This window comes from Fusarium solani, assembly GCF_023522795.1.
Source record: "Fusarium solani strain SB1 chromosome Unknown bctg00000000, whole genome shotgun sequence".
Lineage (NCBI taxonomy): Eukaryota > Fungi > Ascomycota > Sordariomycetes > Hypocreales > Nectriaceae > Fusarium > Fusarium solani.
Genome location: NW_027072157.1, coordinates 1,836,253 through 1,861,839, shown reverse-complemented (window position 1 = coordinate 1,861,839; position 25,587 = coordinate 1,836,253). Strand labels below are relative to the sequence as shown.

General features: G+C 54.3%; 7 protein-coding genes across 7 annotated transcripts; 3 read left to right on the top strand and 4 right to left on the bottom strand.

Annotated features, from left to right (window-relative positions):
* Positions 1 to 145: 145 nt before the first annotated feature.
* On the top strand, positions 146 to 631 carry MRS44_000582 (uncharacterized protein; the record flags this gene model as incomplete). The annotated part of the gene is made up of 3 exons (XM_065624113.1): positions 146 to 240; positions 337 to 428; positions 495 to 631. 3 exons carry the CDS (start codon positions 146 to 148, stop codon positions 629 to 631), a joined length of 324 nt encoding a protein of 107 aa, XP_065479830.1.
* Positions 632 to 1,352: 721 nt separating this feature from the next.
* MRS44_000581 (uncharacterized protein) lies at positions 1,353 to 2,723 on the bottom strand (the record flags this gene model as incomplete). The annotated part of the gene is made up of 3 exons (XM_065624112.1): positions 1,353 to 2,212; positions 2,265 to 2,348; positions 2,408 to 2,723. 3 exons carry the CDS (start codon positions 2,721 to 2,723, stop codon positions 1,353 to 1,355), a joined length of 1,260 nt encoding a protein of 419 aa, XP_065479829.1.
* A 6,410-nt stretch (positions 2,724 to 9,133) lies between these two features.
* MRS44_000580 (60S ribosomal protein eL33) lies at positions 9,134 to 9,827 on the bottom strand (the record flags this gene model as incomplete). Its single annotated transcript, XM_046280724.1, has 5 exons — positions 9,134 to 9,231; positions 9,284 to 9,384; positions 9,448 to 9,543; positions 9,700 to 9,709; positions 9,803 to 9,827. 5 exons carry the CDS (start codon positions 9,825 to 9,827, stop codon positions 9,134 to 9,136), a joined length of 330 nt encoding a protein of 109 aa, XP_046139177.1.
* A 2,590-nt stretch (positions 9,828 to 12,417) lies between these two features.
* MRS44_000579 (uncharacterized protein) lies at positions 12,418 to 14,285 on the top strand (the record flags this gene model as incomplete). Its single annotated transcript, XM_046275112.2, has 6 exons — positions 12,418 to 12,425; positions 12,562 to 12,634; positions 12,706 to 12,726; positions 12,784 to 13,128; positions 13,182 to 14,121; positions 14,173 to 14,285. The coding sequence occupies 6 exons, from the start codon at positions 12,418 to 12,420 to the stop codon at positions 14,283 to 14,285; spliced, it is 1,500 nt and encodes a 499-aa protein (XP_046139179.1).
* Positions 14,286 to 15,484: 1,199 nt separating this feature from the next.
* Positions 15,485 to 18,865, top strand: MRS44_000578 (uncharacterized protein; the record flags this gene model as incomplete). The annotated part of the gene is made up of 3 exons (XM_046278232.2): positions 15,485 to 16,189; positions 16,243 to 17,429; positions 17,482 to 18,865. The coding sequence occupies 3 exons, from the start codon at positions 15,485 to 15,487 to the stop codon at positions 18,863 to 18,865; spliced, it is 3,276 nt and encodes a 1,091-aa protein (XP_046139180.2).
* A 572-nt stretch (positions 18,866 to 19,437) lies between these two features.
* MRS44_000577 (uncharacterized protein) lies at positions 19,438 to 21,293 on the bottom strand (the record flags this gene model as incomplete). The annotated part of the gene is made up of 3 exons (XM_046270547.1): positions 19,438 to 20,151; positions 20,208 to 20,810; positions 20,865 to 21,293. 3 exons carry the CDS (start codon positions 21,291 to 21,293, stop codon positions 19,438 to 19,440), a joined length of 1,746 nt encoding a protein of 581 aa, XP_046139181.1.
* A 675-nt stretch (positions 21,294 to 21,968) lies between these two features.
* On the bottom strand, positions 21,969 to 23,501 carry MRS44_000576 (uncharacterized protein; the record flags this gene model as incomplete). The annotated part of the gene is made up of 2 exons (XM_046275113.2): positions 21,969 to 23,076; positions 23,131 to 23,501. 2 exons carry the CDS (start codon positions 23,499 to 23,501, stop codon positions 21,969 to 21,971), a joined length of 1,479 nt encoding a protein of 492 aa, XP_046139182.1.
* Positions 23,502 to 25,587: the final 2,086 nt, after the last annotated feature.

Below are 25,587 nucleotides of genomic sequence, written 5' to 3'. Positions count from 1 at the left end.
CTGGCTTGCACGTGCAGGTGGGACGTGTGAGCCTCAAGCCTCCCGTCTCTTGCTTGGCTCTCACTGAAACTCATCCAGCTCGACTCCGTTCAATCCGATATCCCCCTCCCCAAATCACTTCACATTCATCTGCCATCTCACAAAAATGGCTACCCGACGTATCATTGCGACTGAAAAGACCATCCTCGATAAGGATGACCCTATTGAGGAAAAGTCCGATATTGCTCCTGCTGTGCCAAAGTGAGTACTGTCCTCTGTGTCCTCATCTTCACATTATCCCCATCACAACTCATCCCGCCGCGTCTGGATGAAAACAAAACTAACCAAATCCAACAGGGATGTCATCTACAAGCTCTTGGCCTTTACTATTGGCATGATTGTCCTTCCCATCGGATCCTACTTTCTCACTGTTAATACCATCTTCCGGGGTATGGCTCTCCTCTCATCCGCCAGGTGTCGTCATCATCACGTCTCAGCTAACCATTCACTACCAGGCAACTCATCCTTCGCTGGTGGCTTTGCTGCTGTCATGGCCAATGTCGTGCTGGTTGCATATATCATCGTCGCAATGAAGGAGGAGAACGTCGAGCAGCCAGGTAAACCAAAGCTTGACAGTAAAAAGGATCAATAGTTGGAGCCATGGTCGTTCGCATATTGCCCCTTTACAACTCATTCTGCTCACCCAATGTCACAATCTTTCACCTCCATCACTCGCGGATTTGGCACATTCATAGATATCGGGTCGCCATCAAAATTATTTTCTCTCGTCGCTTCCATGAACCCGTCCGTCTGGACGAGCCATACCTGAGCGACCTCTGCCTGCAGCCACGTGTATATGCTATCTGTACGTTCCAGAGCCTGAGCATGATTAGTCTTGGCCGTGGCGGATAGATCCGTCATCTGCTCTCCCCTCCTCCACTGGATATCCTCAAGGAATGAGTTGCGCAAACTTGAACCCGCCAACGCCTCGTACAGTTTCGTGTGCTTATGTACCATCTCCTCAGCCAGATCCGTTCGTATGCCTTGCTTCCATTCCTCAGTCAAGGTCTTGAAACTCATCAACGCGACCCCGTCCAAATTAGCCCAAAAAGTTGCTGTCCTTGCTCCCCCACACAGACAATCGCAGTTCATCGCACAGAATACTCCGCGTCCACCAGAGAAGTGGAAAGCGGATTGCTTGAAGTCAAGTGCTGCGCTTGGAGCACAGTTGATCTTCAAGATCAAGAAAACGGGTATCAACAAAGGAGAGTAAGAGCATAAGAATGTGCGTATGCGTATGCGCGTGCGTGCACGTGTACATGTACGTGCGGAGGTGTGTATAGTCGTTATTATCGATCGAACCATCGATTTTCTCAAGTGTTTTTGCTGAACCGGCGAGCGAACCAACTCTTACGTTTTTCGCCACCGGCAGACTCAGGCCGTTGCAACTGTTGCGACTGTTGCGTCGATGTTCGCCTTAGAAGCGTGTGTTTCGGTTTCTGAGCCGCAGCTGGTGGCTGTTGTGCTGCAGCAGGTCGCGCCTGTGGAGGCGGCGGTCCTTGTGGTTGTTTCCCGTTTCCATTAGCGCCGGAGCCCGGCCAGGGTCGGGGCTGATACGGTTGCTGTGCCATGTTGGGAGCGGAGCCGTGCTCGTTGAAAGGTTCGCGGCGCTTAGCCGGCATTGTCCGATCGATCGAGCTGTTGTCGCTGCTCGTGGGGTCCGTCTGGTATCCTGCCTGATCCGAGTTGCCGCTGCCCGCTGCAGATGTCACGGTCTCATATGATCGATCCTTGTGAGGCAGAGGGTAAATGTTCTGGTCACGTCCGTGGCTTTGGTACTGTGGCTCCGACTGTAACCTAGACATCCGTTGCCGCGACGGCCCGGTCCCGTAACCGTTGTTGTAAGCCTGCCCATCAAAGTAGCTGCTTCGGGGAGGTCCCGACTCGTAGTGAGAGTTTTCGGGCCTGAGAGACGCAGGTCGACCATAGTAGCTGTCGTGAGGATAACGAGTTTGGTTGGTAAAAGAACTGTTGCGTCGATTCCAATTGGCTTGTGAGTCTGTCTCTGCCATGGTGTTAGTGGTCTGACCTAGTCGGAGGTCGAATCTTGACTCACCCGCTCGATAGAGCGACTTGCGTGAGTAACCACCGTCAATCGCGGCCTCAAAACTTCGAATTGTGTCTAGCGGGCGTTCCCATCTGTTTCGAGTAGGATTTGACTTGTCGGGATCGGCTGTGAGTTTAATGTTAGTCATGTTGGTGCGATGGTGAATGAGGCGACAAACCGATGGCGTTTCCGTATGTATCTTTGTGTTGTACTGAGCGCAGAGGCGCAAAAGTCGACTCGGTCATCATGGCGGCGACAACAGCTGATTCCGTGTTAGTTGACTCCTGATCACCCTCACACGGAGTGAATGGCATGACATACATGGCTCTGCTTCGCTGATAGCCAAGGTGGGGTCGGCTTTGCTGTGTAGACGTTTTGCTTCCTTCTCTGCGTGTGTTTCCTGCAAATCCTTGCTCCCAGAGCTCTTATGCGATCGTTGAGAATGGAAACTGAAGGTTCGATGATCGGCGGGTGGGTTCTGTGAGGTCCGGCGCGGCTGGGACTGGGGCTGGGTCTGGGAGTTTTGATAGTGCAGCTGCTGTTGTTGTTGCTGCTGCTGCTGCTGCTGCTGATATTGCTGGGCCGGATAATTCGACGGCGGTGGGTATTGGCGATACTGGTCCGTGGAGGTCGCCATGGTTGCGGGCGCTTGGGGAGACGACTGTTTTATTTGATATGGTTGCTGGGACTGGATGGATCTCGAAGACGGCCCTTGCGCTTGCGACTAGGGTCTCAGGGCGATAAGTCGAGCGGAGAGACGCAGGCAATCGACCGATGAGATGGAGATTGTGGACAAGAGGTTGCAAGGAGCAAGGAGCAACGCGGTCGGGGAGAGAGGCCGAAACAAAGCCAAACGGCTACTAGCAAGGAAGATGAGGAAGCGTCGTGGGCCTGGGAGATGGATATTTTTGCGAGTGGAGATTTGGGGCCTTGAAGAGTAGCTGGCGTAGGATGACTCTGGAAGAGGTTGGGGTGTGGGAGCGGCAGAGTGGGCTGCTTCCGGCGGAGCTTGGGGGGCTATCAAAGATGAACCTGGTCAGAGACGACAGAGGGTGGATCCGACTCGTGGACAGGCGCCGGCGCCGAGAGAGCTAGGCACGTCTGGGTGTCGCAGTAGGGGTTGCGAGTGGCTCAACAAGCCGCTCCAGATTCCAGCAAGGTAACTCGGTACTCTCTTTGTGAGCTGTGCTGTAGGTACTGTAATACAGCTGCAAGTGTGTTTAGCTCCGGACGCTGGACGACGTGATCATTCGTTGATGCCGTGGTCGGCCGGGATTAGCACCTCTGGGTAGACGCTGTAGGTTGAGCGGCTGGGCAACCAGGTACTGAAATCTCGTCCTTATCGCGGTTGTGAAACAGGCCAATAAACCCGACCGGGATGTGGGCGAAGAGCGACCGTGGATAAGAGTAGACTTCCAGTTGGGTTGCAATGCTGAATTTCTTGTTGCTCTAGCGGCGGCTGCGTGATAGTGATGTGAGATCTGCACCGGAAATGCGCTGCCGTTGCTGTATGTACTCCGTACCTACGGTAGGCAGGTAGACAGCTCGAGGTGGAGGTGGAGGAGGCGGTTCTTTTCTTGGTACTCGCAAGGATGTTTCCTTGTATCTTCCCTTTCCGTCTCTGCTTGTCTTCCCGTAATTCGGTTTGAATATCCTTTTGTCGGCGATGCTGTTTGAAGCCCACCTTTCTTTGGTGATCGTTCTCGAAACAGCACTTCGCAAGTGCTTGCGTCAGACCCGGTCAACCTTTTTTTCTCCTTCTGTCTTTGGCGCTGAGTCCTGACGTCACTATCGACTAGGACGGTCTCCAATCTCGGCCGGCGCGACTAATAACAGGGGGAACTGAGCCGTGCCACGTTCAGTGAGTCGGTCGTCCAGAGTGGCTTGCTGCTCTGGCTGCCTTTGATTGCTGGAACACAGGGGGACGCTCAAACCTGCCAAGGCCTCGTGGGCGTGGATGGTTTTGATGGGTCTGGACTGAGGCGCTGCAACCACTTGCGTGAGTGTGGCGGACGGCGGGGGGCTGGAGATCGGGTTTCGAGTGTTCCGTGGTGCTCGGGGAGGCCAGGCAGGGATGCTTGAGCGAATGTCGTTATCTCGAGATGGGCTGGCGCCACGATAGGATTTGATTGATGGCGGCAGACGTGGTATGGTATTCACCTTCAAGCAAGGTGCCACCGCAATTAAGGGTAATTAGTTGAAAACCTGGAGTATGCCGGTAATGTCGTGTCGTGTCGTGGATAGTAACAAAGCTCTTTGGTCGAGGGGACTGGCCCAATAACGGGTGAGAATGCCTTGCTCGTGGGATTGATTGCTCCGAATCACTCGACCAGGATCCAGAGGAGGTGCAGTATCCGTGCCGATAGATGGATGGATTGGAGAAGGATGACTGACTGACTGACGGCTCGAGCGCGTGAGAGGAAATAATTACAATAACGAAAGACGACGCAGCCGCAGGAATTGAGCGAGAGAGAGGGAAGTCTTCTTCTTTTCCAAACAAAAAATAAGATCACTCGGGGAGTGTGAGGGGAACAGTCGACATATGGATATTTTAAGTGAGGTGATGTGCTGGGTCGGTATGTAAGGTACCTTCCATCCTCGTGTTCTTGCCTTGCTTGTGACTTGGGTTTACGCGGATTCAGTAGCAATCAGCTTCCTGAGCATCCAATATGGGCAACGGATGGACAGTTGAAATGGGTCCTTTGGAGGCGACACATGCGCGTCCAGGGAGGGCTACAGCGAAGCGCAGCGCATTCAGCTAGTAGACGAGCCTCTCGAGATCCATGGATGGCTCCGGCACAGCAGCAGCAGCCAGGCCAGACGAAGAGCGGCCAGGGGAGCGAGCGAACGGAACGAGATTCGGGAGCATCGAGACACACCAGACCATCCATCTGACCATGACGCGTCTTTTCTCCCCCCGCTACTGCGGTGACAGCCACGACGTGCGTCGTTGCCGAACAAGAGCTACGAGGATTCCCACGGGGATCCAATAGAAGGAGGGAATAGCTGCAAAAATGCAACCAGGGCTCGCACCTTGTACCCGGGCCAGTGGACCAGAAGGAAACCTAAAACGAAGAGCCCAGTTGCATCCAAGATAAAGATAGTCTTGTTTGCTCTCGCATCAGTCAGCGCTGATAGCTGCTGCGCCTTGTAGTGGACTGTATGGAGTAGTGGCCGCCCGTCAGCGCCATAAAGTCAACTTTGGCTACCCACGAAAACACCATTGCTACCGACCATCCAACTCTGCCCATGGCACTCTCGGGGGCTGGAAAAAATGTTTAAAAAAATCGACCCTCGTCTAGAGAAAAACAACACGGCAAGGGCTTCCTTCTCGGCAGGTCTAGTCTCTGTCTGCCACGTCCTCGGCTCCATGCTCATGCATCAAATCGTGCGTTGGGTTGGGTTGGTTGCTGCAGTCTCACGCCTTGCCCTGCCGCGGCGGTCTTCCGTACAGCACGCGCGCGCGTTAAGTGGTGCAAGTAGAGCCCGGTGGTCGGTCAAGTCAGGGCAGAGACCGTCGGTTCAGGGCTGGTCCAGCTGGAGGCAGCTAATCAAGGTCCGCTAAAGGGACAATTCCTCAACAGAGGTCATCTTGACGTTGACTTTGACCGCGGGGGCTGATCGGTTGCCTCGCCCCTGTTTTTATCTCGTGTTGGGTGGCTCCCACACACCATCTTTTCTCGCAACCTCTCGTACCTCTTCCTTCGTGTGAGAGGACAAGACGGGCCCTTCAGGCGCCTCCTCCCGCTGGATGCACTGCGCTGCGCTGCACAGGAAAGATGAAACTCGGAGAGGAGCTCAGCCACGATGAGGGCCACAGTCGAATCTCGATGCTCCCTCGATCGGCCCTTTCTCCAACACTGCACCACCTCCTCTCAGGCGCTGAGGCCCTACGAGCGGGAGAGGCCCTGGTTAATAAGGCACCTTGGCGAGATCTTGGCCTCTTGGCCGTCCCATCACTATTGCCCTTGTCCCATCAATGCACGCACGCATCTTTGGATGGTCTCTGTTCCTTGGAATTGTTGTCTCGACTCGCTCTTTTGCATACGTGAGATGAAGCTGGGCGTCAATGCTGGGTACCAGCCACCCAAGGACCAAACATTGACAAGCTTGTTGCCCAAATACCGCCAATTCGACGGAGTAATGGCTCTCACCTACTTTCCAGAGCTATTCCTCGATCATCGAATTTCCCGTCTGCCAACGTTGAATTGGCTGGTTGCCCCGGTAAGCCCGACGATCAAAGCCCCCGGCCTGCAGGAAGCCCATGTCTTTTCGGACTAGCAAAAGACTTTCCGAACGATCCTCTCTCCCTGCATTTCTCTTGAAGCTCTCCACCCAGATAGCTCCTGTTGCTGGGCTGAGCTGGCTGGCAGGCAATTTTCAGCTGGCCCAGCGCATCTTTGGGTTTAAAACTGCGCGGGTAGAGCTTGGGTGATGGTGTCGAGCTCTCCACCTGCTGAAACACCCTTACCACGAGGGCGGGACTGGATAAGTGCCTCCAATGTTCACTGCCGGTGTCCAAGGCCGAGACATTGGTTCGTTGATTCAACCGGATGAACTCAAATGGCCACATGGAATCCAGCAACACCCGGGTCTTCCGGCTGGCTGCAGTGTAATGCGGCGTCACCCATGCAGAGAGAGGCATGAGCAGGAGGAAGACGACATGGGATAGATGCCTCCATGTGAGACGACACGGCTTTGCCTCGCCTAGCCTCCCCAAGCTGCATGCTGCATGGCTTGCCAGCCAACTTTTTCTTGTTCAGAGCCGAGCCGTCTGAGCAGACGTCGAGCAACGGCGGTGACTTCTCAGATCATGGTGGCCCAAGCGAACCCTCATTTCACGCCCTATTACACATCTCGAACATGTCTGCTGGTTTGATTAACCTTGCCCATTACCAAGTCTACAGTACTTGGATCTCTTCAAGGCACCGGCGGCAAAGGTAGCCCTGGAGCCATGCTCGGTAGCACGAATAAACTTGGTTACTGTCGCAGTGGGAAAGCCACAACAGGACTAGTATGGCCCTAGAAGATGAAGAGAATGGTGTTATCAGACCATTTATTGCCCTGGTGCCACTGTGCCTTGGTCGACTCGGGACCTGAAAGTTTACTAGCGGCAGAAATATGCCGTGAGCTTGTTCGTCCTGAATGGGTGCCTATCAAGCAAGATACGAGATAACATTTTGGTCTGTTGACCTTGTGAACCGCGTTTCCCCGTCTTGATACCTTGCGATGTTTTGTAAATATCGTTGATTTCTGGCTGAGCATTGGCTGTTCCTAGGAAACCTAGTCTCTCCAACCCTCGGTCTCGAAGCAGCTCAAGAGGGACAACTACTCTGACTTGACCCAGACCCCCCAGTTATTGGATTATTGAGCAAATCCCAAGCTTGGTGTCTCTTGAAGGGTCTTGTAGTAGCTGCTGCGGTGCATTTTAGTCCATGACTCTTGGTTGTCGGAACTTGTGAGCCAGCTCCCCCAGGGGTTAACCGGCTTCGGGTCAAGAGCCAAGAGCCAAGAGTCAAGATCCATGTGATAATTAACTTGCATATATCACTTTGACTAGACTCCTCCTGGATGATCTAGTATATAAAGCCATCTTAAACACTGGATGCTGTTGGTGAGTAGATCCTCAATATCTTATCAGTTCAACCCTCCAACACCAAGTTCCCCACGGGGTTGCGACAACATTGTAGACATGCACCTACTTTCAAGCCACCTGTGGACTTTAAGATCATCTCACCTGATACCTTGAATCTGGATGGAAGGAACTTGGAGGTATCGGGGCGGCGTACAAGTTGTTCCCCGTTTGACTTGGTACAACTTCCATCTTTGGTAGCCATGATGCCGCACACAAAGAGGGAGCCGGATAGAAACCGGGTCATTGAGACCGCTGACGTTTTAGACGCAATAGCTGAAGTAACTAGATATGACGGCAGCTATGAAAGCCCCTGGGAGTTTATAGAGCTGAAATAGTCAATGGCCTCTATCGTATGCCCATCGATCAAGTATAAGAGATGCATCCATGATGTGGCTTTGTAGTCCCATGCTGAAGAAGGCAATTGGATTCTGTTTCTAGAAACTAACCTTACCTACCCAAATCGTGATCATCAACATTAATTGTGGGTGTTGACTGGTCTTGTGTTTGATAACTAGCCCTGTGTTACCATCCTGCCTGGGAAGTCTATCGCCAACTTGCGTTGGCAACAAGGGCACATGATCCAACAGAGGCGCAGTATGTGGTCACCAACCTCGTCACGTTCTCCTTTGGACCAGACATAAAGACGACAAAGAGGGAAGCATCATGTTTGTGCGATATGTGTGTACCTAGTTGCAATATCACGAGCTCCGCCACGGTTACCTAGACAACCTGAATATTGAACGAGTATTGCGGAAGCGTTTTGTGCGTTAGGCTACAAGGCGTATTACGAAACATGGGGTTTGTTGAGCAGTTGACCACTGCCAAGATGACGCAAGTCGGAGGGCATCATGGCAAGACTATCACACACCAATGGAACATATGGAGCACATAGAGGCAACCCGAAGCAAACACCCGGTCTGGATCGCCGTCAATAGGTAGGTAGTGGCCGTGTGTGGTTCAAAAGACATTCCGATTCATCATAAGACGCCGACCATGGCTCAAAATCTCCCATACGAGTCAAATCACAATCCAGCATTCAGGGACGCTTGTGCTGCCGTAATAATAGCCCTGAACCTGGCATTCATCGATGAATCGCTTGTACCCTAGTCACTCGCCGCTGCCGCCGCCGAAGTTCCGGTCTCGAATCCCATCCATAAAACAGTGTTCCATCGCTGGTCCTCTGTGGACTTGCCCTGGTCGAGATCGATTTCGCCAACCGCTGCATGAATGGGTGGGGGAATAAGAAATATCATCAAACGAGAAGCTCAGGTGTACAGAGCCTTCGGGGTTGGGATTTGACGTCTTTTTGAATTCAATGCCTCAAAGCAAGGCAATTTGCTTTATCCTTGCCTCGACCAATGCAGCCAAATGAGAACCGCCCTCACTACCAACTCCAGCCCGAAGCCCTTTTTTTATATCGAAGATGGGTACAGCATGACGCGAACAGAAGCACCGAAGGACTTGGTGGGGAGAGGGGAGGTGAACTTGGCGCGGACGACGCCGGAGTTGCCTGGTGTAGAGAGTTAGCCAGCGTTCGTCGTGACAAGTCGAAATGGATTTACCGTGTGGCCGGGTGACCTTGCCCCAGATGACACGGATCTTGGTGCCCCGGATCTCCTTCTGGCCCCGGTAGACGAAAGCGACCTTCTTGCCAAGGTAGAAGCTGGATAGATGGTCAGTATCCAAGCTGACTCGAGAACCCCTCTCCCCTCATGAAGCAACATACTTGGCGCCCTGGGTGTCGTCAACACCCTCAATCTTGATCAGGCTGGTGGCAGGGCGGGTAGTGTGACGAGAGCGCTGGTAGCTCAGGTGACGTCCCCTATACCATCATCGTCAGTCCAAAATTCCATCGTATCGGTGTAGTGCCGTGGCTTCGCTAAATTTCGATATCGGAATTTCGAGATCGGTGTGCTCGGCGGTTCGAGCACGGAATCTCATCTCGCGCGTGCCAGCAGGCGGATGAAGGAGTACTCACTTGACGTATACTATAGAGCGAGTTAGCAAAGTCCCAAGACAATATTCAATTCCCAGATTTCAGAGCCGCATCGGCTCCTCGTGGGCGGGCGGGAAAGACTCACGTCGGTGACCGGCTTCCGAAGGCATCGTGACTGTGTTCTGGCTTCCGCAACCTGGGGGTTAGTAGGGAATTGTCTTAACAAAAAGACCGTTCCGTGTTGCTGGTGCGCGTCGTTGGTGATCTTGTGGTCGGGCTGAGGAGGAGTGGATGCGATGTGGTGTGCGCCGTCCCTCGCCCGAAAACTTTGTGCCCTTGGGTCACGTGTGGGCTTAGGGTTGGAATTTGTGCCAGCCGCATGAATTTTTGGAAACGCCACAGTTGGGGAGCAGCCATACTTGATGTCAGCCACAACCCCAAACTGACGGCCCCGCGCGCCGCTGAGGGCCGGATGAGGCTGTCTCCGGCTTAACGCCGTAGCTGGCCTGCACCACGTCCGTCCGGCGTCCGACTGCCGAGCGGAGCTGCCCCATCCGCCTGGGCGGTTGAACCTGCTGGATAAATGCGGCCTCGCTGGGTAATTATCCCGAGCGTGGAGAGCTATGATGTTGACAAATCAAGAATACCTTGGGGGAATATCTTGAAATGGGTTCATGAACCATGCTCATGCTGCCTTGATATCAATACGTGGCCATTGTGCTTTTAGGCTAGAACTTTATGAAATACGAGCTCGTTGAGAGTCTACGGTGAATATCATACCAGCAATGGACAATCTCAGGCAAGTCTGTAGTTAATTGATTTGATGCCATCATCTTGCCAACGTACAGGCTCAGCAAATCCGCTTCTATGGAGGCACAAAGTTCCCAACTACCGTAAAAGGAAATTCCCTCAATTCGTTGAATGCTGGACCCTGATCAAGCGGTTTGTCTTGAACGACTATGGAGTAGTGTCTGCCTTTTCCGCCCCAATAGCTTCTTCGTGAAGATCAAGCCGACACCGGGGAGGGGAGGGGTTGGTGCGGATAGCACAACACGATCCTGGGCCGAGTCGGACATCAAAGTCCGACGGATTGGGCGATTCATTCACGTCTCGAGAACCTGAAAGACGGAGAGGGAAGTGTGCCTTTATGTGCCTATCAGATAGCCAGGCCCCGCGCCGTCCCAGGGTCTCATCCATGGCAGAGGTTGGGGTTGTTGAGACGTCGCCGCCAGCCAGACGGTGCGCCAAGGTAGGGATCAGGGGCGGCGGTGGGCCTCGACGGGCAAGTCGAACCGCTGCGTGTCACTCCGAGGACCCCTTGTACAAGACTCGGTACCTATGGAGAGAAGCATCCATGAGAGACCGCGGTTGGGCCGCCGAGGCAGATGCTCATATGCAGATATACCGACACCGAGGCCAACGGTTTGTTTGGGCTCTGTTCCAGCGGCGGAGGTGGCCGTTCCAAGAGTGGGCGCAACCTCCAAAGACTCAGATGCGTCTCAGGCTGGCAAATAGCGAGACAGGGACAGTCCAGGATCGGCCGTCCCGTCCAACGGAAGACTGTCCGCTGGGCAACGGCAACAATACCGACCAAAACGAACAAGAGAGAGACAGCTTGATAATCGACCCCCAGTGCGACTTGGGGTGGACCAGGACTGTTCCGCGTTGGGGTGAACTGCGCGCCAGACACCTCTTGGGCGGTGGCGGGCGGCCTATGCCCCTCTCACCCTCGCTCGCCGAAGCGCAGGACTCGGTGAGGGATCGATGTCCGGGCAAGCCGGGCTGGCTGACAAAGAAGTTGGATGGATGCAGTGATGTTTAGTTGCAAAAGCAACCTGCTTCGTAATGCTCACGGCACACAGCACATTGCACAAGTACCTACCAACATATGCCGCCTTGGACAATCACGAGAGGAAAAGAGGAGATGGGGAGGGAAGGAGGAGGAGGAGAGCTGATGATACATGTTCATGATGGCAATGGATGAGATGAGACAAGCTCCTGGCTTGAAGATGTGGAAACACCATACGTCAACTCCACGACATCCAGTAAGACCTCGAGATGGGTCCATGCCATCCATTCGTTGCCCCCAAACCCCCGGAGACCCTTCGACCGCCTGCATGCCCGTGACTGACCAGCAAGGGGGACGATGGAGGTACTGTGCCGTTTTGAAATATCCGTCCGGTCAGAACAGGCAGAAAAGAAATACGCAAACAAAAAAAATATGGATGCGAGGATCCGGGAATCAAGTCACCGAGCCAGCGCTGGGCCTGTATCTTTAAACTTGGCGCTTGGACGGGCGTGGGATTTGGATTTTTTCGGAGCGGGAGGGGGAGGTATGGACATGGGGCGGGCATCACGGCCTTACCGCATGGAGCCAGGTCAAGCACCTCGAAGGGGAGCTTCAGCCAGTGTGACAGTCCGTCCAGTGGGTGCCGGTACCTAAGGTACCTGCCCAGCAGCGACCAGGACAGGACAGCCCCAGGCCTTACCCACCCACCTTAGGGACTGCATCATAGCCCCGTCGCTCACGCAGCCATTAGCTCCCCGTCTCTGCATGCTCGTCATAAAACCTTCCAGGCCTGCTGCCCGCAAACCTCAGCGTCACCTCTTCCTCAGATCCTCCTCTGCTGTCCTCCGAGTCTCCCTCCATCTGCGACTACTCGGCTTGGTCCTCCGTGGTCCATTTCACCCGACTTTTTCTCCTCTTGCTTCTCGTGTTGCTTCCCCTCCCTCAATCCCTCAACATTCCCAACCGCAATCATGGATCCGTAGGTGCTATCTAAACCCCCACCATGATTCTAGCTTGCTCCCTCGCCAGCAGCAGCTCGCCCTTGGGTGCGAGTTTGCGCCCTCGGTCCTTCGGCCGTGTCGGAACAGTATCGCTGACTACGTTTTTTCTCTCAGGTGCATGGAGCTCAAGCAAAACACCACCATCGTCGTCCTCGGCGCTTCTGGTGATCTTGCGAAAAAGAAGACGGTGGGGAGCTCTCCCATTCTCGCCCCTCATTTGTGCCTTGCGCTAACATGCTTGTCTTTGCTTCATGATAGTACCCTGCGCTCTTCGGTCTGGTAAGCTGCACTTTTGGATTCTCGGTAAGATGATTCCTTTGCTAACATTGTCCCCAGTACCGAAACCAGTTCCTCCCTCAAGATGTCAAGATCGTCGGATATGCCCGCACCAAGATGGACCACGAGGAGTACATTCGCCGTATCAAGTCATACATGAAGACCCCCACAAAGGAGTCTGAGCAACAACTCGAGGAGTTCTGCGAACTCTGCACCTATGTCTCCGGTCAGTACGACAAGGATGAGTCGTTCCAGGTTCTCGAGCAGCATCTCCAGGACATCGAGAAGGGCCGAACCGAGACCCATCGACTCTTCTACATGGCCCTGCCTCCCAGTGTCTTCACCATTGTTTCGCAGCACCTGAAGAAGGTGTGCTACCCCACGAAGGGCATTGCGCGCGTTATTGTATGTGATTCTCCCTCTCCGCCTGTATGCAGCTCGTTGATATCTTGGGTTAGGTTGAGAAGCCCTTTGGCAAGGATCTTGCCAGCTCCCGCGAGCTTCAAAAGTCCCTGGAGCCTGACTGGAACGAGCAAGAACTGTTCCGAATTGACCACTACCTGGGCAAGGAAATGGTCAAGAACATCCTGATCCTCCGATTTGGTAACTCATTCCTGGGCGCTACCTGGAACCGCCACCACATCGACAACGTCCAGATTTCCTTCAAGGAGCCCTTCGGCACCGAGGGCCGTGGCGGCTACTTTGACGAGTTCGGCATCATTCGCGATGTCATGCAGAACCATCTTCTCCAGGTCCTTACTCTCCTGGCCATGGAGCGACCCATCTCCTTCAACGCTGAGGATATCCGTGACGAAAAGGTCCGCGTCCTCCGTGCCATCCCCGCCATTGAGCCCAAGAACGTCATCATTGGCCAGTACGGCAAGTCCCTCGACGGCAGCAAGCCCGCCTACCGCGAGGATGACACTGTCCCCAAGGACTCTCGATGCCCTACCTTCTGCGCCATGGTTGCGTACATCAAGAACGAGCGATGGGACGGTGTCCCCTTCATCATCAAGGCCGGCAAGGCGCTCAACGAGCAAAAGACAGAGATTCGAATTCAGTTCAAGGACGTCACCTCGGGTATCTTTAAGGACATTCCCCGAAACGAGCTTGTCATGCGCATCCAGCCCAACGAGAGTGTCTACATCAAGATGAACTCCAAGCTTCCTGGTCTGAGCATGCAGACCGTTGTTACCGAGCTCGATCTGACCTACCGCCGACGATTCTCTGACCTCAAGATCCCTGAGGCCTACGAGTCTCTTGTGCTCGACTGCCTGAAGGGCGACCAGTCCAACTTTGTCCGTGACGACGAGCTCGATGCCAGTTGGCGAGTCTTCACTCCTCTCCTCCACTACCTGGACGAGAACAAGGAGATTATCCCCATGGAGTATCCCTATGGTAGGTGACATGCATAGCCAGCATTGGAACGCAACTCACAATTCACTCTAGGATCTCGCGGCCCTGCTGTCCTCGACGACTTCACGGCCTCCTATGGCTACAAGTTCAGTGACGCTGCCGGTTACCAGTGGCCCACGACCACTGCCACCCCCAACAAGTTGTAAGTGATGGACCAGCATCCTGTATGCTCGATCCAAGTTGAAGGCAAGAAATCAATTGGACTAATTTGGCTCGTAGTTAATGACGCCTCCCGTGCGACAAGAGTCGCGACCGTCTTCGGACTATGATATCCCGAGCCTTAAAAGGCAAGCAAAAACCAACGGATGATGATCTCTATAAAATTGGCGAGAACGGGAGGGGTTCTGGCGAGATAATGGACACATGCTTGTTGGGTTTATTAGATGCAACTACGTGGGGCTTGGCTCAGGCTTTGCGTTATGAAAGGGTAGATTAAAGAAGATTTCCAATCTCATCCTTGAACCGACAGTACAGTGCAGTACAAGCAGGCGAGATCTCGACTATCAGGCATCATGCAATTCTTACGTATCTCGGCGGGGGAGGTTTCCAGAAGTTAGAGATAATCTGGACCCTGAACGCCACAACCGTCACCAAAAGGAATCGAGTGATAGAGTGAATGTGCCCGCCGTGGAGTGACTTTGACGGCGATAACGTGCATAACCCTTGTTGGCGCACGTTATGCACGGTTTGTACAGGTGGCACTTGTGCTCGCCTCAAATTATGCACGGTCTCCATCTCACATGACCTGGCCTGTTACCCCAGCGCCCTCCGTCTTTTGGTCAGTCAGGCAAGGCGTGGTAACCGGGGAAAATCGAGAGGCTGCCCTGCGCATCAATCACAGTCCTTCACCATATCCTTCTTTCATCACCCTTCTCGATCGCGTCGTCTCCTACTCGAACGCCCTCTCGCTTGAACCCCTCAAGACCATCGCGAATATTGAAATATCGACCTTTTCTTGACGACTCCTGAATCGCGTTACGCTCGCTTCCTAAATCGACGACTTTTTCGCCGCGCCTCGCCTCTTGACCCTCTCGCGAGACTGCCTAACCCGACGAGCAACCAGCGAAGAGGACAGCGACACATCACCTCAACACCTAGAGCCTCTAATTGATACGAATATCCCTCGCGCGCAGAGTTCGCTGCTCGGTGCAGACGATTGCGACTGTCATGCAGCACCGGGATCGCCGATAAAGAGATCCCGCCTGCCTCTCATGCCACATTGGAGCAGATAAACGACACGACGAGAAAGATTTGCTACACCATCTAGAGACACCGAGCTTTTTTCAGTCTGGCTCGGGGAGCACCTGGACCAGGGACGAGATAGTGGATGCCGGGCGTCATCAGCATGGAGAATGGCGGCCCGAATGGCGCGCGCTCTAACCACGACATAGATTCAACGCTCAATGGCGTGAACGGCGCGGGCGCTGACGGACATCAAAATGCCTTGGACAAGGGAAAGGCCGTATCTGGTGGCGATGCCAGCGGTGCCATGGTCAATGGGAACGCCGCCAGCGGTCCTCTGGTGAACGGCTCTCGACCAAATGCGCCGGCATCAGACCAAGCCCCGAGAATGAACGACCTCCCCGACGAGATCGTCCACATTACCCAGGGATACATCTCTCTGTCGACATTTCTCACACGACTAGCGCAATCCACGCACAACAACCTCGAAGATCAGATCACCAAAATGGCCAAGATGCCCCTTCCTGTAGCCGCCATGAACGGGAACTCTTCAATACCGAATAACGACATGGACGACGTGTCGAACGAGAACATTATTAAGAAGAAGTCGATCTTGGACTTTGCATACAAGGAGCATCAAAGATGGGTCAAGGCCCTCGTCATCACGGAATGGAGCCGTAAGGCAGAGATGGTCAGCAAACTGATTGACCTGAGAGCCCACATCATGAAGCAGCAGGTTCTCACCGACACAGCCTTTGACACTATGGTTAATGTCAAGAGGGACTTGACATTTGCGAGAATGCCAAGCCCTGATTTGAAAACAGCCCTCCAGGTTCTGTCAACAGGGAAGGCTGCCTGGATGCCTGATGTAAGTGCCGTCCTTGGTACCTAGGGAAGATTACAAACTGACCTGATGACCAGCTTCAATACATTGAACCACCGCCTTTGACCTTGCAGGAGCAGTCCCAGTGGATGAGTGATGTCAACACCCTGCTATCACTCAGACTGAACCTGGAAGACTTTGACAAGATCCCGTACCACTTCAGGAACTACGATATCAAGTCAGGACGAGTCACCTTTAAAGTTCCTGGCGAATTTGAGGTCGATCTCACAATCGCGGATGAGGATTTCGAGAAGCAGTTTTGGTTCATCGACCTGAGGTTCACCTTCAAGCCATCAGCAGCAGCGATTCCCGAATCCCTTAAGGACTACTTGGAGAGGCATGTGAACGGAGTTCTTAGCACAGAGGGGTTGCTAGGCTGCTATCAGTTCTTGCATGAGTTGGTGCTCACTCACAAGCTCAACGAACTAAGACGCCAAGCCAACCAATTGAGCAAAGGCTCCTGGACCGGCACTCTCAAGGTTGAGCCACTCAACCGGGCCTTGGCAATTCAGTACTGGACGTCTCGGGCACCGCCAACTAGCCCCAAGAGCTGGGTGCTGGTTGCTGTCAACAGTGGCCGAAAGGCAAATGGCGAGGCAAATCCCAAGTCATCGAGTTTCCTGCAAGCAAAGTGGTACCGGGACAACAAGGAAGTCAAGGATGTGGAGGTACCTTTCGATGCCAACAATCTATCGGCGGAGGCACTTTTGAAGACAGTTATCGGCCTTCACATTGATTTCCTCCTCAGCAGCATCCACGACAAGCTCATGGCGACACCTCGTTTCCGCAACCGCGAAGCTGCCATGGTTCTGCGCAGCTCTCAGGAAGACCCAGCTGCATCCTCCCTGTCCATGCAGGTTGGATACAAGGACAGCATCTCGCTACTGATCGAGCCGACGACTGGTGTCTTTGCTGTGAAGCCACATTCAAAGTTCATTTATCAGCACGAGCTTCAACTCAACAACGGGAAGAGTCCTGCAGACGATGGCGTGGCATGCCTGGAAAATGTGCGGTGCGCGATCATGGAAGAAGAGCTCAACCGCCGAGGAAGCACAATGGGATGGAGCGTTAAGAAGTGCCCACTCAACAACGAGGAGTTGAGGTCTGCTACCAAGAACCGCGAATGGACAAAGACGATCTGGCTCCAGAGAGCTGGATGGAGGCCTACATGGTTCATCATGGTCGTACTGAGTCTAAGCGGTGATGAATGGTGGCTGCTTGAAGTGTGAGTTGAACTTGAGCTGCGTCAAATAGAACCTTGCTAACACGGACAACAGGGACCGCAACACTCCTGGGCCAGTGGTGAAACTAACAGCAAAGCTTCCGTTCAACAAGGGCTATCCTAGCCTCCACAACACTTTCTGGAACAACATGACGGTATTTGCCACGGGCATGATCGCCCAGGCAATAGACATGCGCGAGCTCCACAAGCAACAGATCAAGTTCAAGCCCAACGAGACCAAGAGCTGGTCTCTCCCGCGACAAGTTCGGCTTCCCTCGATCGAGATTGCCCTCTCGGGCATTTTCCCCTCGATGGTGTTTGACAGCTCCGAGAAGGAGAGCAGCAAAGCCTCGAGCAATAGGGACTTGGAGCAACTAGGACTCGCCTCGATTACACAGCCTGCGACTGGACTGAAGCTCTCAACAATAGAACCGTGGGCGAATGACATTGTGTCGATCAGTTTCAAGGGAGCGCAGCTCCCTGAGGCAGAAGACACAGCTTCAGAGGGTGCCAACCCCCAGGATGCCAAGTCAGATGCTCCCTTGGTGTGTATATCGGACGCCATCATCAAGGTCCGCAGACCGGCCAAGTTCACCTCGATCAAGGGTGCTCTGGTTGGTCAAGATGTCTCGTACAACCTTCTCAAGGGCGAGTTTCGGTTGCGGATGCGCCACAGTCTTGGGCAATCGATACTGGAGAGTTTGAAGTCGCGAGTCAAGGCTGTCGATCGCTTTGTCAGCTTCGTTGAGTCTATGGATAAGGCTAAGGGGTCTATCCAGAGCGAAACAGTGAGCCTTCAAGAGGTCGTGTTCTCTTACAGGGACCAGACCAATAACTCGCTCAATGACACTACAGCGACAGGGCGCAGATGGAGGGTGGCGCTTAATCTGTCCAAGGATGTTATCGACATCAAGATGGAGAAGGGCAACCCTCATCTTCGAGTGGTCGACCTGATGCAGAACCTCGTTAACAGTGATGGCGGAATCGAGGCTCTCATGGCCTGGCTGCCTACGTCGCTACCAGCCTTGGAGGCTATTCAGAAGACGGAAGAACTCTGGGCAGATATCAAGGCCCGGAACCAGGGACGATTCCAGTTCTCGATGAACTCGCTCGAGTGGATGACACTCGATTACTTTATCTCTGGGCCAGGACCAATGCAGCGCCGAGTTGCATTCGAGGGCCGGATCAAGAGTCGTCGAGGCGAGCCTTGGTGGCACATATGGCGTGTGCCCGTGGCCAACGACACATCGGTGCCCAATGACGATCTCACCACGGCTCTCAAGCACGTGTGGGAGGGCAAAGGTGATGACTGGACCGGTCTGGTGACGAGCGCGGTAGGCGGACCGAGCAGGGGTGTCGTGGGCATCTTGAAGGCCATCGACGACGCCATCCGGCCGATGACGAGCCAGGGCAACTCGGAGGTGGTTGTCCTGGAGTAGAAGAACAAGGATAAGAAGAGAACGGTGTCTATAGCGCTGGGTGATGGGTTTTTACACTCTGGACATTTGGGGGGAGGGTTTAGAACAGCGGCGAAAAAGGATCAAACAAAGCGGGTGGTTGTGTTTTTGTGATAACTTAATGATACCTCCAAATGAAACCAATGGAATGTTACTTGCATGGGCTGCGTTACGTGTTGGGTAGACTTGGGCATGGTTTTGATGGTTTTCTTGGGGATCATAAGCAAGAGGAAGAAGGTGGATAATCAAGACTTGATGGAGGACAAGGCTAGAAACGTTCGATCTTGGTGGTTCAAACATGTTCTACCTGTGCTGTCACCTGGCTTGGTGTGGTGACCCCTGACTAGAGCATTCATCTCGATGGTCCCTACAATCCGATTTTCTGAAGCCTTTGCATGTACGTCCACATGGGCGACACTGCTGTACAGTCCAGTTTTGTCCTTCTATTCATCTATAATAATATACAGCTTTGCCTACCTAAGCCAACTCTTCTCATCATAGCAGCCCCTTTTTATAATACTAGTTGTTTTCATCTCAGACAATACACGCCCCGCTCACTTCAAGTGCCGCACGGGAATCTTCTCGATAGGGACAACGGCGAAATCCTGCAGCTCGTTTAGGTACTCGAGCCCGGTGTTTTCGAGCCCGGACTTGGTCGAGATGGCGGCGTCATAGCCGGCGCGGAGACTGGCGATGGCGCCGATGCGGCTGTATGAGCCTCCCGCGACGGCGAGGCGGCCTTCAAAGTGGCTGTCGAGCTCCTTGTGCGCCTGGCGGAGGAGGTCCTGGTGGCCGACGTTGTGCTGCGGGATGCAGTCCTTGGCGAAGCCTGCCACAGCGTGGTATGGTGCGTCGCGGGGGATGCCGAGATGGCGCTCGAGGAGATTGCGGGCTTGGACGATGGCCTCGTCCTCTGAAGGGATCTTGACGCCGGGTTCGTCGTAGTAGTGGCCACCCATGAGGACGAAGAGCTTGGTGCCGGCGGGCTCGTCGGCGGAGCGGACTTGGACGTCCGAGTCGAAGAAGACGCCGAGGGCGTGCTCCGGGTTCGTCTCGGGGGCCACCGTGTTGGGAATGAGGTAGCCCAGGCCTGGGGGCTTGAGGTTCTCCTGGGGGAACCAGAGGTTGACCCTCATGATGGAGACTGAGTGAGTGTTTGAGAAGGCCTGGAGCTTGTCAGGGGCGAGACGAGCCGTGTCCTGGCTCGAGAGGGTTGAGATGACTCTGTCGAACCTCTGAGGCTGCTCACTGGATTTGGAGGTGGCGATCTAAGTGGTGTTCTATGTCAGCACGTTCTCCTGGCTTGGGATACAAGTCTTGTTACCTCGATCTTCTTGTTCTCCTCATCATAAGTCAGACTCTTCGCATACTCGCCCATCTTGATAGTGACATTTGGCTGGCTCCGCAGGGCGTCAGCCATGGCTCGAGGCAGCGTCTCCATTCCCGACTCGCCAAAGTCGATTAGAGCGTTCTTTGGACTCAGCGCCAGCTTTTGAATCTCCTTGTCCTTGCCCAACGCCTCGAGGATCTTCTCTTCGGGCATGGGCATGGGACGCGCGTGCAGGCCCGGGTTCGGCAGGTACCAGCCCCAGTAGATGCGGTCGAGGACGGAACGAGCGCTCAGCTTGTTGATGTCGCCGCCGTAGATGCCGTGCATCATGGCCGAAGCCAAGGTACCGACCGCCTTGCGGCTGTTTGTGATCTTGTAGAGCCACTCGGCGACCGAGTAGTCCTCGGTGGGGAGCTGCCGCCGGCGAAACGTGTTGAGGGCGAGGGCGAGGCCTGCGCCGAAGTTCTGGAGGAAGAGGGGCTCGCGGATGTAGTCGGCGAACGTGGCGAAGGGTGGCATGGCGACTAGGTGGTCGGGGTAGTAGATGTATCGCGGCTTGGAACCCGGCGAGCTGATCTTGAGGCCGAGATCGAGAGCCTGGCAAGGACGTTAGCAGAGCAATGGCGTGCTAGGGAGCTTCAAGATGCGCACAAGATCGTAGAGAACGAGGTCATCGTATCGGAAGGTGTTTCCAGCCAGCGAGGTCAGAGATCGTGCGCCGCGTTCGAACAAGACAACGCCCTGTTTGCCCCCAACGTTGACAGGCACTCTATCCGTCTTGATCCATCCTCCAAGGCGGTCGCTAGACTCGTACAATGTGATGTTGGCGGTCGAGGGGAGTTTCTTTGCGAGGTAGTAAGCAGCGGAGAGACCGGTCAAGCCGCCTCCGAGGACAGCAATGTCGGCGTCCTTGGGCTCTGTGGTGTAGGCCCGTCGGCCGCTGATGCTTCGGAGATGGTGACGGCGTCGAGCGGCGGCGATGGCGTAGAGGCTGCGATGGCAACAGCCATTGAGGCGGTGGGAGGCGGCGCCGGAGCTCAGGAGAGCAGCCGGGAGGGATCCTGCACGGCAGAGACTCATGACGAGGGCTCAATTGGTCATGGCCAAGGTGTTGGTCCCGTCACGAGATGGTGGAGTGTTGCGAGCTTACAGTGGGATGGGGTTTTTTGGCGGGGAGGCAGGCAGTTGAAGCTAGGTCCCGGCGGCATGAGCCGGTATTCATCCGTGCGTTGTTGACATCACAATATGGAGATGATATATTCGGATTAATATAGATTAACATAGATCGGATGATAGACATGGTTCATTTCATCTCAAGTGGTTCATGCACGTTAATCATGAGAATAGACAAAACTCCGAGGCATGGCCATGGGCCCTTGTTTGCATTCTTCCCCCTCGCGCATCTGCTTTGAAGCATCTCCATGATGCGCGACCTTTGGCCGTCATTCTCTGGCCTCTATGTACCTATATAGGAATAAACAAGATATGGCCCTGCCTCATGCTCATGGCAAATTCGCAAAAGAAACCAAACTCCAAACTCCCTTCCATGCTCTTGCCACCCCGGCCAACGACATTAGAAAGCAGACCGTAGTAGTACATATCCTTCATTCACCATATCGTCTCGTCCTCCTCTGTTCATCAGCCGTTGTTCTGCTGGTCCCAGTCCTGGGACTGAACCTTTAACCCTGGGTATCTTGTGATCTGATCGGCTTGTCGATCATCTCATCCCTCCAAACCACCCTTTTTTGTTTTCATCTAACCAATGATGTCGGTATCCTCCTTAGGGTCCTCCTCAGCCTTGATTAGCTCCTCGCCAGCTTGATCGTCCACAAACTTCCTCTCGCTGACGTGCTCCTCCTTGCCGTCTGCAGTCCAGACCTTATCCTTGAATCCTCCCTGCTGACCCTCCTCGTGCGCAAAGGCGCAGTGAGGGTTCAGGCAAGGGTTGAACTTGCATTTTGTCTTGACGTGCGTGAACTTGCAGTTGGCCGTTGTGCAGTCAGCTCCGTTGCGGCACAGAGGCATCGATGGGTGCTTGAACGGGCATCGCGGGTTCTGGCAGTTGGGGAAGAACTTGCAATCCTGCTCGCTCTGGTGCGCGAGACGAGCGGCTGGTGAGGGGTGTCGAGCAACGCATTTTCGGTTCTTGCACGCGGCTCCGAAGGTGCAAATGTCGTTGACGTCGACCGAGACACCGTGGGGCGCTGCCGGTGACTGATGGGCAAACTTGCAGTCCTTGTTGGTGCAGTTCAGGTTGTACTTGCACACAGTGTCGTCGGGGTTCGGGGGCTCGCGCTTCTCTCCAGACATGTCCACATCCTCACCCTCACCCTCGCCCTCAGGCTTGTTGCTGCCTTGCCTGTCGTGATGGTGGTTCTGGCCCCTGCGGAAGTTGCCCCTGTTCGAGTTCTGTCCTCGCTCGAAGCCACCCTTTCCTCCTCGACGATGTTGCCCGAATGCGCCTGGGTTTCCACCGTTGGCCATGATTTGTTGCGAGAGCTGGAACATCACCTGGTTCTGCTGCTCAAGCATGGCCACGAGCTCCATCGCGTTGGGCCCGTTGGGCGCGTTGCCCTGCATCATCCACTGACCCTGGGGTCCGCCAGCGGCCATGGCGTTCAAGCCTGCTTGGAGGTTGGCGGCGCGGTTGTTGTTGTTACGGCCCATACCACCTCGGCCTGTCCTGGGACCGGTCGGGGGGTTGCGGCCGTGGGTGTTGATGCGTTCACCGCCCGTCTGGCCTCTAACACGATGAAGAGCGGCGTCGCCAGTACGGTCCATAGCCTTGTTAATCTGGCCAAACATGCGCTTATCCCGTCCACCTCGTTGGTTTCCGTTTCGCATTGAGCGGGGGCCGGTTGGTCTAAGAAGAGTCAGTACATCTAACGTCAGGCGCGAGGAAATAAGGGGAACATACGCATTCAACTCTGATACATCTCCGGCATTCATGTCGGTATCCATGTCGCCGGTACCTGCGCCTTCTTGGGAAGCGTCAGGCATTGAGCTACCGCCGTTGGCTGGAGAGCTTAGGGCATCGATCTGTTGGAATAGCCACTGGGAGAAGTCGCGAGTGCTGGGGTCGTCGGGTCCAAGGTTCAGGAGATCGCCGGAAAGCTCAGAGGCGATCTCGTCCTGGGTCTTTCCGTTGACCAGCATCAGGATGATGTACTCGGCCAGGGCGGAATCATCAGCGCCACCGGTTCCCCACCCAACCTCGACGAGCTTGGGCTGGATAGCGGCATTGAGAGCCTCCGCCAGGGGCGTGTTGAGGCTGACTTCGACAGGCATATTGGGTGAATGCGCCGTCACGGGAGGGGAGTAGGGGATTGTGAAAGGCGGGTGCGGGTGCGGGTGGCGGGTAGTTTCGCCGCAGAGTCTAATCGAGACTTGGGCAGTCTTTGAGCGACGCGTTTTTTTCGATGGGCTTTGACAATTCGCGTCGCGTAAAAGGGAAACGGGTCGCAAGGCTACAGAATATGCGTGGGCGCTTGCGCAAAGTTGTGTTTGTCGAGTTGGTGATGCTGCGTCGTCACACCGAGCGGCGATGAAGCAGGCTTTGAGGTTGGTTTGTGTTGGAGTTGGCAAAAGCTCTGCCAGAGTGACGGAGAAGTCGTCGGGAAATGGGTCTGTATGTCACGTGATGTGTCGATCAGTCATTGTTTACCTTGTCGAGTAGGTAGCCGTTTGGTTGGTAATAAACGTTTTATGGTAGAGGGAAAAGCCACAGAATCAAGCCCTTTGATTCGACTATCTCAAAGGTTTCTTTTACAATTGATAATTTCTATCCAACAAAGCCCAACCAGCTCAAAGATGTGTTTGTCAGTGAACAGGCACACACCTGTGATGTTGCCACCACAGACCAGAAGATTCGGTGAGCAACGAATAGCTGTCGGAGTTGTGATTAGTCAGGAATGTGGCTCATATTTCCTTTTCAAGCCTCCTAAATCCTGTACGTACTTTTATGCAGCCTCAACACAACGCGAGCTAGCGACAGGAGGCTGCCGTGAAGCTATTTATGGCATCCATTGATCTTTTAATCAAAGAGCGCTTTGCTCTCTCACAAGATCAAGTCCCAAGAGGGCATCCCGAGATGGCGTTCCTTTGTCCCACCCTCTTTCCATCTCCCCCGCAACTTTTCCAGATTGATGCTCGAACCAAGGGACCTGGGCCTACCTTTCATGTTCCAGTGCGGGGGACGGTCAACAGCATCCATGGGTGTTTACATGTTACATTTCTCCTCCTCCTTGCAATCCATCATGCTGCCATCCATCTTGTTTGTCTGTCTAGGGCTGCATTCTCCTCATTTACCAGACGACCAATATCCATGAGGCCAGTGGCTCCATCTGGGTGCATGCAGCAAGATTGGGGGGCGGGGACTGGGAGAAGCCACCGAGACAACGACTCTGAGCTGCAGCAAGATACAATGGAACGTACCAAGTCGGTTCCTTGCTGCGAAGAGACGATGCAATGAAGTCGTCCCGACCAGTCTTTTGAAGCATCCGAATGCCAAGTGTAAAAGTAACGTGAGAAATCGCCTGGAAACTGCACAGCCGAAACACGTCGAGAGACATCACGTCCAATGAATGTCATCAGCACCAGCATAGCAGATGCAGTCCAACGCCAGCCTCGTCCTCGTTGAGTCCAGCCGCTGCGAGTCGCCGACGGGCGCTGACGCCGCTGACTTTGGCGCCGCGGCTCAGCCCATTTTTGGCGCTGTCTGGGCCTCTTTTCCACTGAGCAAAGGTAGGTCGGGTCTCGTCTCAGCTCATCTCCCGTCCGTCGTACATCTACCTCAAGCACGGCTGTCGCAAATATAGCAATGGGCGCACACATCGGCCTCTAGGATTCGTCTGGTCTCTCTATCTGCCGCAAGCCTCTTCACGTCCAAGCTATTTTCCGGCATCACGGGTCACTGCGAGGTCCTGGCTGGTCCTGTCAATCCCCGCCCCTTCCTTGTCTCCAGTGAATCCTACCTCTACGTCCAATCTCAGCTCAGACGACGCCGTCATCTGTCATCGAAATCAACAGCAGCAACAGGCATCATCACTTGATACTCTACTATCCATTACTACCAAAAGTTCTCTATTTTCCATCTGGAAAACGGCAATCGCAACCTCTCGGGTGGTCGTGTAACGTTGCGGCTGTGCCACATGGTCGCCCCGGGACATCGCAGCCTGGCCGTCCATCACATCACAATCTGCCACCAAATCAGGCTCGGCACGATTGCTTCACGCTTATGCCCTTGCTCTGCTCTGCAAGGTGCCGGGGAGAAACTAGCGCCAATCCCTCTGCCCTGTTGCCCTGTTGCCCTCCTGCAAACGCCCATAGAAACGAGTGACAAGCCTCTCCCGCGTCTCCAGGCCAGGGGCCCCTA